General features: G+C 36.6%; 2 protein-coding genes and 1 pseudogene across 5 annotated transcripts in view; 2 read left to right on the top strand and 1 right to left on the bottom strand.

Moving 5' to 3' along the window:
• Window positions 1-12303, bottom strand: part of DTWD1 (DTW domain containing 1) — a 34751-nt gene extending 22448 nt beyond the window's left edge. The window contains exons 1-4 of one of the 3 annotated variants that reach the window (XM_070054165.1): window positions 12155-12293; window positions 9681-9805; window positions 5026-5333; window positions 212-355 (exon numbers count right to left, since the gene is read on the bottom strand). In XM_070054165.1, coding sequence (XP_069910266.1) covers window positions 212-355; window positions 5026-5277 — 396 coding nt within the window. In that variant the 5' untranslated portion in view covers window positions 5278-5333; window positions 9681-9805; window positions 12155-12293. Of the gene's footprint in view, window positions 1-211; window positions 356-5025; window positions 5334-9680 lie in introns of all 3 variants that reach the window. The other 2 variants (XM_070054164.1, XM_070054166.1) reach the window with 2 other exon arrangements.
• LOC138844682 (MOB-like protein phocein pseudogene) lies at window positions 5675-12203 on the top strand (annotated as a pseudogene).
• Window positions 12177-14157, top strand: part of FAM227B (family with sequence similarity 227 member B) — a 261271-nt gene continuing 259290 nt past the window's right edge. For both annotated transcript variants that reach the window (XM_070054161.1, XM_070054159.1), the window contains exon 1: window positions 12177-12302. The gene's annotated coding sequence lies outside the window, so the exon portion shown is untranslated. The remainder of the gene's footprint in view (window positions 12303-14157) is intronic.

Raw genomic sequence — 14157 nt, 5'->3', positions numbered from 1 at the left:
AAATGAACAGAAAGACTCAAAATAGTATAACAATCCAGGATCATCTGACCTTTGAAGCATTAATAAAATAAGCTGTACCATTTAATGCTACATGAGCATAACACTAGGCTTTTAGGAAAAATATTGAATTAAAATAAGCTCATAAAAGCAATGAATTTTAAAATTCATTTTACAGTCAAATGTGAAAATCTATAAAAAATAAGCAGCCTACTTCATGGTCCTTTTCTTCATATTCTGGAATACAAGGATATGTGTAAATGTTTACAAATTCAGGTGCTAAAAGTTTTGCATGTATAGCTGTACTTTTGCCATCTGTTTCATTTGGGTGTTTAATGATGTCGATCTTCAATGGAAGCTAAAGTAAAACAAACAAAAAAGGCAAATGAACAAAAAAATCTAATTTTTATATTAATAAAATGGTCTTTAAAGCTAAATACCAAGCTCACAATGAGTCCTATAGAAATACATATGGTTTGAAAGGCATATTTTTCTAGGCCAGAATTTTAAGAATTATGAATGTCATAAAGCAAACCCAAGTTCTTCTTCAGGATTGTTAATTATGCAAGAAAACAACTATTGTCAACTTTCTTAACATAGAACCCTTTTTAAACAAAGCTCCAATGTCATTTTCATTTAAGTTATATAGTTATTAAGTCCAAATCCTAACATTTCTGTATCTGTACCGATAACAGTTTTTATAATTCTGACCAACTCCAAGTTTGTTTCCTTTATGCTATTTTAAATGGAAAATTAAGTTTTGGGAAAAGCTTCAGATCTAAATTTCAAACTGAAGTTCCATTCTTTGTATGTCCTTTCCAATCACAGGCATGTTGTGAACATCATGATCTTCACCAGCACATTTTAACACCAATCAAATTATTATCAATTGAAAAAAAAAGTAACAGAGTAAGTCTAAAAGGCATGATCTTCATATCACAAATAACTCTCTGCAAAATCATCTTGTCTTGAACAGTTCCCTTAAAGTTTCAGTACTTGTTATGGATTATGTTCCATCACTGTGAAAAAACTGGATTCCTTGAATTAAGATTCTTCTAGTATCTCACTTTATTTGGTTTAACTTTCTTTATAATGCCTACACAAATCCTGCACTCAGCCATGAATATGAAAATGAATGCTGAGACATATTTTTTCCACTATATATGAAAGAAATTCTCCTGAGATAGGTTCTTCACTGCAGATTTAAATGTCCTTTTATTAGGTACTATCTACCACCTCCAATCCCTATTCCCACACTGAATAGAGAGGATTCTAGGAATTTACCCTGGATCACACAGCTGTTTTGTCCTGCAGTTCAGAACTGTTTTTCTTGAGCTAGACACTGCATATAATTTAACTGTTATGATACAATAAAATGAATCACATATTATACCCTTGAGCCTATCACCACAATGAAGACAATGATCTGCAACTACCAAAGGTCTTCTGTTGTTCCTTACTTCCCTTCTCCCCATCAACCAATGCCTCCAGTCCTCAGGCAGCTATTGGCCTGCTGTGATTACAGATTGACTTTCATTTCTTATGAATGAAATCATATAATATGTACTCTTCATCTGACTTCTTTCATCCGGAATATCACTGTATACATCACTAGGTCTAAAATTACTGTTAAAAGGTATAGTGCTGCATGCTCCTAAATAATGCCAATTTCATGTTTTTTTTCTTTCTGGATAATTATGTGGGTACAGAAAGATCCTAGCTTACAAATAATTACCTCAGTTTTAAATTAGAGTTTAAAATACCATATCTCCTACCCTTTCCCTCTGGCCTAGTGATCATTTATAGGTTAGGGCCAATTATTTCATATCATCACACCAACTTCTAGTTGTAGAAAATTTACTATGTAAGTAGGCAGCTTTCAAGTGATTTTACACCAGTCTACTTCTGTCTGAACTCTACTTTAGACTTCCCTCATGACAATTAGTTTCAGCTGACACTATACTCTCCCTCCCCAGGGTCTCTGAGTGTCAGGTCAGCATTTTCTTAGTCCAGAGAAGGTAGAGAAAAGGAAAGAAGAAAAAGAAAGCAGACCATGACAAGGTATTCTATTACTAAAAAAATTAAATTTCTTATAAGATTGATGATTAGAGCTGAAAATTCTAAAAGCTATCACTAATACTCAAATCAGGTGGCTATCTTGAAGGACAGGACTCAGTGCTATTGTTACCAGATTTTACAAATCATATACACCTATTTTTAAAATTACACAATAAAGAAAGTATTATAAACTAAAATCTAGAAAGTATAAGACAATTACGCAAAATTTGTACCCCTGAAACCCAATCCAGGTATCATCAGTTCTCTGTGTTTAAGCCTGAGGTTTCCGACACTATAAAACCAAAACATGCAAGCAAATCAAATATGAAAATTGTATCTGTGTGTGCTAATTCACACATCATGACAGAGAATGGAGTAACAATGTTTACCAGAGGACAGTTTGAATAGAGATATTCTATTTTCAAACATGTACAGACTATCCATTTGTTCTATTTTCTGGAAGTGAATGACCACAAATCTTTTTGTTTAGGATATCAAAATGCCTTTAGCCAGGAGACCCCAACATTTTCCGAAATAATTATCAACTTTCCCACAAAGAAAAGAAAGCCTTTTTAAACTAGCCTTTTAGATTCTAATAAAACTGGAGGTTTTTTTTTTTTAACCTCCTGATTTTTTCTCACTTTTCAGAAAATCCCCAAGTACCTTTTACCTTTACCTACGCATTTTACAAGGCTTTTATAAAACTATATTCTGCATTAAAATGTAAGTATTTAGAATTTGTCCCCTAGACTAAAATTTAAACCTAAGAAGGACTTACTCATTATATAGCCATGCTCCCTTCCCAAGTAGGCTACATAAAAGCAAATGCTAAAGGGTTTGTTAAACAAACTTCAAGTAGACATCAGAAAAAAATACTTTGTAGAGTTTTTATTACCATTAATATATATGAAAGATTGAATTTATATATATAACAGATTGAGTTTATATATATATATATATATATATATATATATATAAATAAACCAATAAAAAAGAAGCACTAGGGGAGGCACTGTGGCATAGGGGGTAAAGTCGCTGCCTGCAGGGCTGGCATCCCATATGGGCACTGGTTCAAGTCCCAGATGTTCCACTTCTGATCCAGCTCTCTGCTATGAGCTGGGAAAACAGTAGAGGATGGCCCAAGTCCTTGGGTCCCTGCACCTGCATGGGAGACCTGGAGGAAGCGCCTGGCTCCTGGCTTTGGATCGGTGTAGCTCCAGCCTTTGTGGCCAATTGAGGAGTGAACCAGAGGATGGAAGACCTCTCTCACTCTCTTTCTGCCTCTCTTTCTCTCTCTGTGTAACTCTGACAAAGAAAGAAAGAAAGAAAGAAAGAAAGAAAGAAAGAGAGAGAGAGAGAGAGAGAGAGAGAGAGAGAGAGAGGGAGGGAGGGAGGGAGGGAGGGAGGGAGGGAGGGAGGGAGGGAGGGAGGAGAGAGAGAGAGAGAGAGAGAGAGAAAGAAAGAAAGACAGACTATAGAAAACCTTGCACAATCCAGACCATTTCGAGTCAAACATTTACATAGGGTTTTGAGTCATTTCTATTAAACAGTGGACATTAGTACACTGATTTGAAAAATAACCTACTGTTAACTTATATGAAAATATCATTTCTGTAAATATAAAGGTATTTCAAAAAGTTCACTAAAAAGAATTCAAAGAAAAATTTTGGCACAGAAAACTTTAGGAACCATGCACAATTTTTTTCATAATATACATTTTCCATGAACTTTTTTGAAGACCTTTAAATTATTGACTTGCATTATTCTTATCTGCAACCCTTTCTGAACAGAACACTTCTTAAGATAAAATTTTAATGGGACACTTCCTTTATGTAACTATGATATGAACCAAGACAGAATAATTCTATGTATACTTCAAAAACTGTACTCTGAAATATAACAGTCCTTTAATCTCAAGGTCTTGGTCCTCCTGAACAAAATGAAAAATGGCTGGGCCATTGCAGCCAGTTGGGGAATGAACAGCAGATGGAAGATCTCTCTCTCTCTGAAACTCTGCCTTTCAAATAAATAAAAATAAATCTTAAAAAAGAAATAGTCTTGATAAGCAACAAAAAGTAAAAAGTTAAGCAACTGATTCAAGTCAACTTTTAAATCTGGTTTTAAGTCACTATAATTATAATATAGCCCAATGAATAGGTCTAATCTTTTTTCTAGTTTAGCTTAGTTTTGATGACTGAGATCTAGTACTCCTCCCCATATAGGATTGAGCTAAGTCACAATAGCTTGAAAAAAAAAGCTCCTTAGGTAAGTCTATAAACTTGTCTATTTAGTATTCACTTTTTAAACCAACGTATCTCAATTCTATTTCTGCGCACTTTTTTTTAGATTTTTTTTAAATTTATTTGAAAGGCAGAGTTAGAGAGGCAGAGACAGAGAGAGAATGAGAGAGGTCTTCCATTCACTGGTTCACTCCCCAAATAGCTGCAACAGCTGAAGCTGCGCTGATCGAAAGCCAGGATCTTCTTCCTTCGGGTCTCCCATGAGGGTGCAGGGGCCCAAGAACCTGTGCTATCTTCCACTGCTTTCTCAGGGCCATTAGCAGGGAGCTGGATGGAAAGTGGAGCAGCCAGGACTTGAACTGGTGCCCATATGGGCCATATGGGATGTCAGCACTGTGGTGCCGGCTTTACCAGCTACACAACAGCACCAGCTCTGTAATAGTCATGTTTACAAAACACTTTTTCTATAATGTAAATAAACTATAATCACTATTTCAAAAAGTAATTGATTTCATTAAAAATTAGAAACACCATTCATTTCAGACCCAAGTGTTTTTACAGAGCTAAGGAAAACAAATAGGTTTAGTAAAATATAGGATAACAATTTCACTAACAATTTGTTTTCATACTATTGTTTCTCAAGCTTATCAATCATATCACAGCACAAGTATATGAAATATAGTTGTTGCATCTATTTCCCTACTATCAAACAAGTAAATTTCTTACTAACCTTCACAAGTGGAATCTGTTCAACAGGTACATTTTCAACTGGGACATAGCACGTATAGCAGTAAAACATTCTGGATCCACCGCATTTGCGACACTTTGACCTCCCACTTTGCTGAGCTTTTTGAAGAACATCTTGAGATGCTAAACATAAGTTTTGAAGGGGATCTTCTGAAGCTACAGAAGTAGTTTGTGACTGTTTTGTCTCCACAAATTCTGAGTTATTTTCTTCAAATTTAAGTGAATTGAGAGACATTCTTCATTTAAACTAAATGTAAATATTTATTGTTAAAAACATTTATTACAGGTACACTGTAAAAAAAAAAAAAGTAGGAGATAAAAACAAAAGACATTTTAGTCATTGTCTCTATAAATAAAACCACACAATCCACACTGTGAATTTAATATTTAACAATATTAAGAAGTTTCAGAAAACCACTAAATTGCATGCTTTTAAATATAAAAGTCAGTAGTCAAAACAACAAATAACAGTTCTCCTTTTGGGCCTTTCTGTACATAAATTGGAAATGGCACTATCTTAGAAAAGTTATTTCAAATACAAAGTTTGGGTACTGACAATCTACTTTTTAAAAATTCTTTTTGTTCCAGAGATGGCAATTTTATTTCATAAGTACTAAAAATTCAATGATTTCGAGATTCTGGCACTATGGTCATGGCGGAGGGGACGGCAGTGTTGAAGCGGAACAGGCCGGGCACCAAGGCGCAGTGTTGTTATGAGTAACTTACAGGATTTCTATAATTGGCCTGATGAATCCTTTGATGAAATGGACAGTACACTTGCTGTTCAGCAGTATATTCAGCAGAACATAAGAGCAGATTGCTCCAATATTGATAAAATTCTTGAACCACCTGAAGGCCAAGATGAAGGTGTATGGAAGTATGAACATTTAAGGCAATTCTGTCTTGAGCTAAATGGACTTGCTGTCAAACTTCAGAGTGAATGCCATCCAGATACTTGTACTCAAATGACAGCAACTGAACAGTGGATTTTTCTGTGTGCAGCTCATAAAACTCCAAAAGAGTGTCCTGCTATAGACTATACTAGACACACGCTTGATGGTGCTGCATGTCTTCTGAATAGCAATAAATATTTTCCTAGCAGGGTTAGCATAAAGGAATCATCTGTAGCAAAACTAGGATCAGTATGCCGTAGGATTTATAGAATATTTTCGCATGCTTATTTTCATCACCGGCAGATATTTGATGAATATGAAAATGAAACCTTTTTGTGTCATCGGTTTACTAAATTTGTGATGAAATACAATTTGATGTCCAAGGATAACCTGATTGTACCAATTTTAGAAGAGGAAGTTCAGAATTCAGTTTCTGGAGAAAGTGAAGCATGAAGGGAATCGTACAGAAAAATGTACTGATCACATAATTAATGTTAATTATGTACTGTATATATCATTTTAGACACATCAATCATGTATCCATATTATAGCTTCTTTGTTTAGATTAGGTTTTTGTATGCTGTGTGTTGCCTTTTAAAAGGGGAAATACTTTTTAAGTTATTCATAAGCTGTATATTCACTGGTGTGGCACTCATGGTTTTTTAAATAAGATTAGTATTATCTGTTTATAATGCCTGTTAATAAAAGAATTTACAGTTTGGTAAAATTGCTGCTAAACAATCATTGGATTACAATCCTCATCAAATAAACCCATATATAAAAAGATGAGTAAGCTTGAGGTCTTGCACAAACCATTTACTAAAGAGATAGTAATGTTTTCCTTTCATTTTGTCCCTGAATTTAGATATTATAGAAAATTCTATAGAACATAAACTGTAAACTTTTCCAAAATGAGATAAAAGTACTTTAAAATTCTGTTTATAGTTTTTGATATGCATTTATGATTATGTGTATATCCAAATATAAATGCAAATGAAGCATTAGTAATTCTTATATAATCTTACTATGCTATATAAAGTATATTCTAGGCCAGCATACTTGGAAAGGATATACCTTTTTACAACAGTGGACTGTTACATATAAGTTGATGCTAATGATAAGGCACATAAAAGGTATTCCCACTGGAAATCTGTTCACCCCCTTCTCACTTCCCATAATCCTGTCCCCAGATACTTTAGCTGAGAAGTCTTTCACCAGACTGTGACTTAGTGGTGACTTATACCTGTTTATACTCATGTTTGTATTAATTGCTTACAGATTTACCTCATATTAGCAATTATATTACACTACAAGAAAGATGTGTTGGCATAGGCTCTTTGTTTTGTGAAAATTTTCTAACTACTTGGAAAACAGACCTTAAAGCCATTTGATTCTTCCTCTCAGTAATATTAATCTTTTCATCTTACTCTAGGCAGCATTAAATAGAGTTGAAGAAATATTATAGTATTTATTTTGTACCCTTTCTCCACAAAATTTGAATTAAATACATATGTGAGGTTATTTGCAATAATTGATGCAAGGGTGTTGATGAATGGCCATACATTTTTTAGACTTTGTTGTAGCATATAAGAATTTGGGTGCAGATGTAACGATCTTATAATCTATTGAATGCAGTTTTTCATGGAGTACTAGAGAGGTCTTATTGCCAAATTGATTGTAATGAGGCACTAAGATAGGGTAGAAAAATTATACATGTAGTGAAGAAAATACTTAAACTCATCTCTAAGACATATTTAACAAATGTGAGAAAATTTTTCATTTAAAATAGTTATTTTGAAATGAAGATGAAAATGTATTCATCTTGATTGTCTTCAAAGAAATTATTTATACCATATTATGAGACAAGTATGCAAAGAAAAAAATATGAGAAATAGTAACATACTGAGAGTGTGTGTATATAGTTTATGCCTTTCCAAGGCTGCCAATCGTTTTGGCTTTGAACAGTACTATCCCAGCAGCCACAGTCCTTATTGTACCCCAACTCACAGCTATCTTTTAGAAGTTTTATGTTCACGGTGAAAGGAATGTTGAGTTTGAAATTATACGTTTTTTTTTTTAATGTCACTATAAACTAATGGAATAGTAATTTTTAAGCAAACTTGCTGAATATTGAGAGAATAACCTACTAAGCTCTTCTCTCTTGATGGTTTCTCATAATGGCTTTCTGTTACTTGACTATTTTCTTGGTGAACATTAGAACTAAAATAGTGACTGGAATTGGTTATCTGGCTAAGGATTTTGAAACACATTTTGAATAATATGACTTAGTGTTTAATGGGGAAATAAAATGATATTTTTTCGTATTCATTCCATCTTCCCTGTACTGTGTTTGGAATTGATCATAAAAGAAAAAAAAACTCCAAAAGGAAAAAAAAAAAAATTCAATGATTTCATGTTAGTATTAGCCAGGAATATATTTAAGCTGTTAGGCTCTGATTCTGAATTGACTTTACATAACATCAAATTTCATGCTTAACTCTAATGAAAAAAAGCTTCCAGAGAAATCAGTAAAATTTAGCGGGAAGTGTTCCAAAAGATATATTCCACTTTAACTTAAAATGTGTGTGTATACTAAAAAATAAGAGGCATCTACTACCACTTACAATTTGTAAAACATCCCATAATTGAAATGCCTGATCTTAAAAATTATAAAGCGTTACAGAATGACATTAATGTCCATTCATTCTAAGGTTTTAAACTACCCAGGTCAGCGTTGTGGCACAGTGAGTAAAGCCACTGCCTGCAGTGCCAGCATCCAATATGGATGCTGGATTGAGTCCCAGCTGCTCCGTTTCCAATCCAGCTCTCTGCTATGGCCTAGGAAAGCAGAAGATGGCCAATGTCCTTGGGTGCCCGCACCCGTGTGGGAGACCCGGAAGAAGCTCCAGACTCCTGGCTTCGGGTTGGCACAGCCCCGGCTGTTGCAGCCATTTGAGTGACCAGGGGATGAAATTCCTCTCTCTCTATCTCTATCTCTGTGTTCCTGTAGCTCTGTAGCCTCTGTGTCTCTGTAGCCTTTCAAATAAATAAATAAATCTTAAAAAAAAAAAAAAACAACAGAATTTATAATGCCTTTTAAAAATACACACCATTCAGATTCTGCAGTACACGAGATAAAGTAGTAAAATCACTTTCCCACTTAATATTTTCTTAAGGGTGAGAGCTGCAAAATTTTTTATTTGAATTCCCTTGAAACATGATATCTTTCAAGGGAGAAAAAAGACTGGGCCTGTTGATTTGATATGCATTCCACAGCTATAAAACAATTTTTCTGTTACAAAGCCTTATGGCACTGTGATGTTTAACTATGATGCTTCAGGCACTTTACAAGAAGATTTCTTTGGTCTTCCAAATGAAAGTGAACAGAAAGTCCAGAGAGACAAAGAATCCAACACAACTTGCTAATAAGAAGTTAGAGATACTAAGACTGTAAATCCAAGAGAGCTTGAGACTCAAAGAAAAGATGCCATCATTGAAGCGAAAAATGCACTTGCCAAATTTACCCCTGGAGAAAACCGAAATACGTATACTATATTTTTTGCTGTTTACTAATTAGGTGGAGATTTACATTTTGGGTTGCTCAGAAAAATGGATATGTGAAAACACTAGTCCAATTCCTTCTTTAAGCCTCACAAATGGAAAATAAATTCTACTTCTGACCACAATTCTAAATCACCAAACTAAAAATGGCTTCTATCTCTGTGGACATGTCTTCAGTGCTTACAGATTAGGAAGCTGTTGCCTTTCCTTGAGTCTCAGATCCTTTTAGGAATCATAAAAACATTAGTCCTTATTCCGCAAAAATACATATCCAAACTCAATTATTTTTTACACAATTTCAGAATCCACCTACGGATACAGGCAGAGAAATCTTGAGTAAGAAAATTCATTTTAAGTACAGAAGTAACCCTACAAGTTTGGGGAAAGATCCTATTAATCTCCAGAAACCAGAGCTATCCTCTGTTGGCCAACAAAGTGCTAACTGTCTCAAGCCAATAGAAGTCTTATAGCTGCACTTCGTGCACTAATTAAATTTCACCTATAAAAACCTTGTTTTGGGTCTGTTCTGTTGTTGCCTGAAGTTTTTACATAAAAACGCTTTACAGCTTTAATAGTCTTAAATTATTCAGATCACAGGACTCATCCTAAGAATGAAATTGGACAGGTCTCATTCAATGTGACTTGATTCCCCAGGCTATTCCTGTTAGCAATTTAGAGGGTTTGCCTGTATCACCAAAGAGCCCACACATACTGGAGCTTAACAACGCAGTTCCTGTGGATGTCATGGAAATCAACGTGGTAGTCTGACATTTAACAGAAAACTACTGGTTTCTACAGTTTTCTAAAGCCCTCAAAATACATTCTTCCTAAGATGCCTCAGAAATATCACCCTGCACTTCACTGGCCTTATGTTCTTATGTTCAGATAACTAAATGGATATTTGTTAAGGCTTATATAAATTAATATCCTCTACAAAATCAAAATAATAACACAAATACCTGTGAGGCAGTGAAAGGGAAATGTTTTTGCCTCCTCTCCCTGCCTCACCTACACACTCTCACCTATGGCTGAGGTGGCCACATAGAAGAGGCCAGCAGTTATAATACTGCAGCTCCCTTCAAGAGTCTCTGACACCATATGATCACAGCGTCTGTCCTGACCTAGCCAACAGCCTGTCTTCAATGTGTACCAATCATTTGTTGCAGTTTTGTTATTCAAAACCTTCAAGGCTTACTTATTAGCATCAAATATGTGTGGGGAAATACAACTGAAGTCCTGGGAGTTAAAAAGACAGAAAACATAAAAAGACTATTCTTAGGGAACTATTAAATAGTTTTAGAACCTTGATGTTACATCCATCATTCTGCAACTTAGGCTAAAAACAAATTTTTATTCCTCTTTCTACCCAATTTCCCCCAAAAACTAACTAAAGACACCAAGCTGCATCAATTTTATCCTGCATAGAACCTTGTATTTTCAGTCTCAAAGTCAGGACAGTGATTCAGTTCCTAATAACTCATGGATGGGTCAGGACACTCTTACAGCTCCTTACCTTTGAGCACTTATTATTGGTTCCACATATTTGACATGGAAAAATACACTTAATTTGGAGGTACCTTTGAGTGAGGCTGTCCCTCCCAGGAGATTCAACTGTGTAACAGCAGAATTCTTTCTTGATCTCACCTATCCCTTAATCTAATGCACTTAGAATTCAACAAACACTAATGAAATCAAAGCCATTTTGCGAAATGACTCTGGTACACACCTTGCTGCTTAAGTACCTGAAAAACTACCTTCGTGGGCTATCTGGAGCCTGGCACAAGTGACAGCCTGGCAAAACATTTTTTGTTTTGTTTTGTTTTGCTTTACAAAACAGCAGAAACCGTTCTTTGCTTTTTAATTCGGTACTAGATAAAATCCACTTCAAATTTTCTTTCTGGAGTATTTTTAAGAACCTAGTGCCATAATATAATCACATCCAACATCCATTGTCTGAAATCTAAGGTATCAGCTACATATATATGATATATAGGACCATATATGACATATATATGACAAATAGGCCCTCCCACAGCACCCACTGATAGGCTGATAGACGACTTGCTTTAGTTTTTTCCTCGTACACTGGACTTCAGTCCTTACATATTGTGATCTTAAACCAGTTCCCAAATTTATTACACTAACTCTGTAGAACTGGCGCCCGAAAAAATGTTAATGTACTTCCTTCCTTATCTACATTCACAAGAAATAATTCAGACACAACAAACAGACTCCGTTGCTTATTATGTAGCCACAATATTAATATTTTAAATACATCGCGTGGCATGCCTATTCCCACAACTGTACTGGACTTCCGAGATGACTGACCCTTCACAAACCACTCCAAAGACAAAAAAAAAAAAAAATGGAGTTTCTAGGAGTCTGAAGGAACACTTTCCTTAGGACAGAAAAATCCGAAAATCACTGTTTAATTTTTTTTTTTGAGGAAAAATCTGTAAGCTTTTTTTCCGAAAGGGCCCGCTAGATCTTACAAACCCAAGAGGCAGGGACCAGGGCTGCCCTCACAGGCGACAACCAGCGCGTCCTCCGCTGGCGCCCTGTTCAGGAGCGTCCACTTCCCGCGGCCGCGCGGCTCGGGCCAGACCGCTGAAGCGGCGCGCAGACCCGCACGGGGGATGGGAGTGGGATTAATCACACCTGCACAGCTCGCGGGTTCTCGCGCAGCTCCACGAGTCTTCCGCCTCCCGAGCCCGAGGCGCGCGCCGGGCCGTGACCGCGCACGGACCGAGCGGAGCGCTTTCCGGGAGACACCCGAGGGAGGAGCTAGGCGGTTGCCGCGGCAAAGGTAACTGACGGGCGGCGGGGCGGGGTTAGACGGGAAGTCCCGCCTCCGCCTCTCTCTCCTCGGGCCCTGTAGCCCTTCTGAGAGACTCTGTGGGAGCCGGGCTTGGGCCGCTGGGGCGAGGCCCTCACCCCGGCCGTCCTGGCGCAGAGCTCGCTCGAGGCTGACTGGGACATCAAAACGGGAACGCGGTGCTGGGAATGCATTCTCAAGGCTTAGTTGCAGTGAGCTGTGAACCAGTGCTGACCCCACTGAACACTGACCATTTTACCAATCCTCGGTGTATTTAAATTGTGAGAACTTGGGTCTGTTACTTTTCTGTATCAAGTGTTTCATGTGCTACGCAGTGCTGAAAGCTACTAGAAAAATCGAAAGATTATACTATGGAGTTTGCCCTTCTGGATATAAAAAGCAGCAAAAGCAAAGTCTTTAACCAGGAATAGTTCACAGCCATTTTCTCTCTTTTTTTTTTAAACTTAAATCTTAAGTTTTATCAAACTAGTTTGCACAGACTAAAAAGTAAATTATATATTTAATTATTAGCGTGTGGGGTTGTTATTTGTAAGGAACCAGTTACTCCAAAATATGTCAGCTTGAAATGACCATTTTATTATATTCGTGAGCTGTATGGTCAGTGGGGCACAATATGTTGGCCTTTTTTATGGTAACAACTGGTGAGCCTAGGCATGCTACCAGAATTCCTGTTTACAACTCCTCCATGTGGCCTGGGCTTCCTCCCAGAATGGCAGTAGCACTGTCAGACTTCAGTTTAGACCCTTGTCTTCAAAAGGAGTATTTAAATAAACAGGGCAGAAACTGCATGTGCTTTTCTGACCTAACCTCAAAAACTAACAGTTTGCTTTAGTCCATTTTTTATTGTCACAGTTTTGAAGGGCCAGGAGCACGCACTGGCTTATTCTTGGCTTTCTTGAGGGTCTCGTGGCAGATGGCATCAGGATATCAGGAGTTCCTACAGCAGAGATAAAGAGACAGGAAGTCATATTTAGCTATTATAACCCACACTTAAAGGAACCAACTAACTTTCTAAGACCAGCATTACCCAGGGCAATGACCAGAATGAACTAATCACTTTCCAGGAGCCCCCACCTCACCCACCACCACCACCACCTCCACCATCCCTTAAAAGTTCCATGGCATCCCAAAATCCACACACTGATGACCAGATGTCCAACATATGACCCCTTGGAGGACACGCTAAGCTACATCCAGACCATAACATGGTGTCAGTTTCTTTAGCTTCTTTCCCTCACAAGTCCTGTCCAGATTTTGGAGAAAGACAAAAGTCCTACTTCTCAAAAGATTAGCAAAGACTTTGTAGCCATTTAGGAAAAAGAAAAAAACTGACAGTGAATTTACTGCTTTAACTGAATTCTCGCAAAAGATCCATTGTGATTGTTGCTAGTCAGATGAAAAAGGTTGACTCAAGACTCATGGATTCAGGTTTATTTTCACTGGTTCTGTAGCCTTCTAGAACTTAGGGTCTGTAACTTCTCTGACAAGATAGAAAGTGTGGTAAATTATACAAGAACCTGTGGAGGTCAGCTCTAAAAATAGTACATAAATTGTGCCACATTCCAGTTCAGAATGTAGTCCCAATACCTCTCACTGTAACTGTAAGGTAGCCTGGAAAATGTAGAGGAATATATATATATATATATATATATATATAGGTGAGTACTATCAATTTGTCACATTCTAGGTTTTAAATTAAACCCCATAGTATTCAAGCCCTTCACTTGGTTCTTCTCACCAAAGGAAAATCCCTTAACAGCTTTTAATATGTCTTCTGTTATTTACTGTTTCTAAATATATTATAATTTCTTGAGTTTTTAAATGT

This window comes from Oryctolagus cuniculus, chromosome 12, assembly GCF_964237555.1.
Source record: "Oryctolagus cuniculus chromosome 12, mOryCun1.1, whole genome shotgun sequence".
Lineage (NCBI taxonomy): Eukaryota > Metazoa > Chordata > Mammalia > Lagomorpha > Leporidae > Oryctolagus > Oryctolagus cuniculus.
Note: the sequence above shows the minus strand (reverse complement) of the source record. Positions and strands in the feature narration are given on the sequence as shown.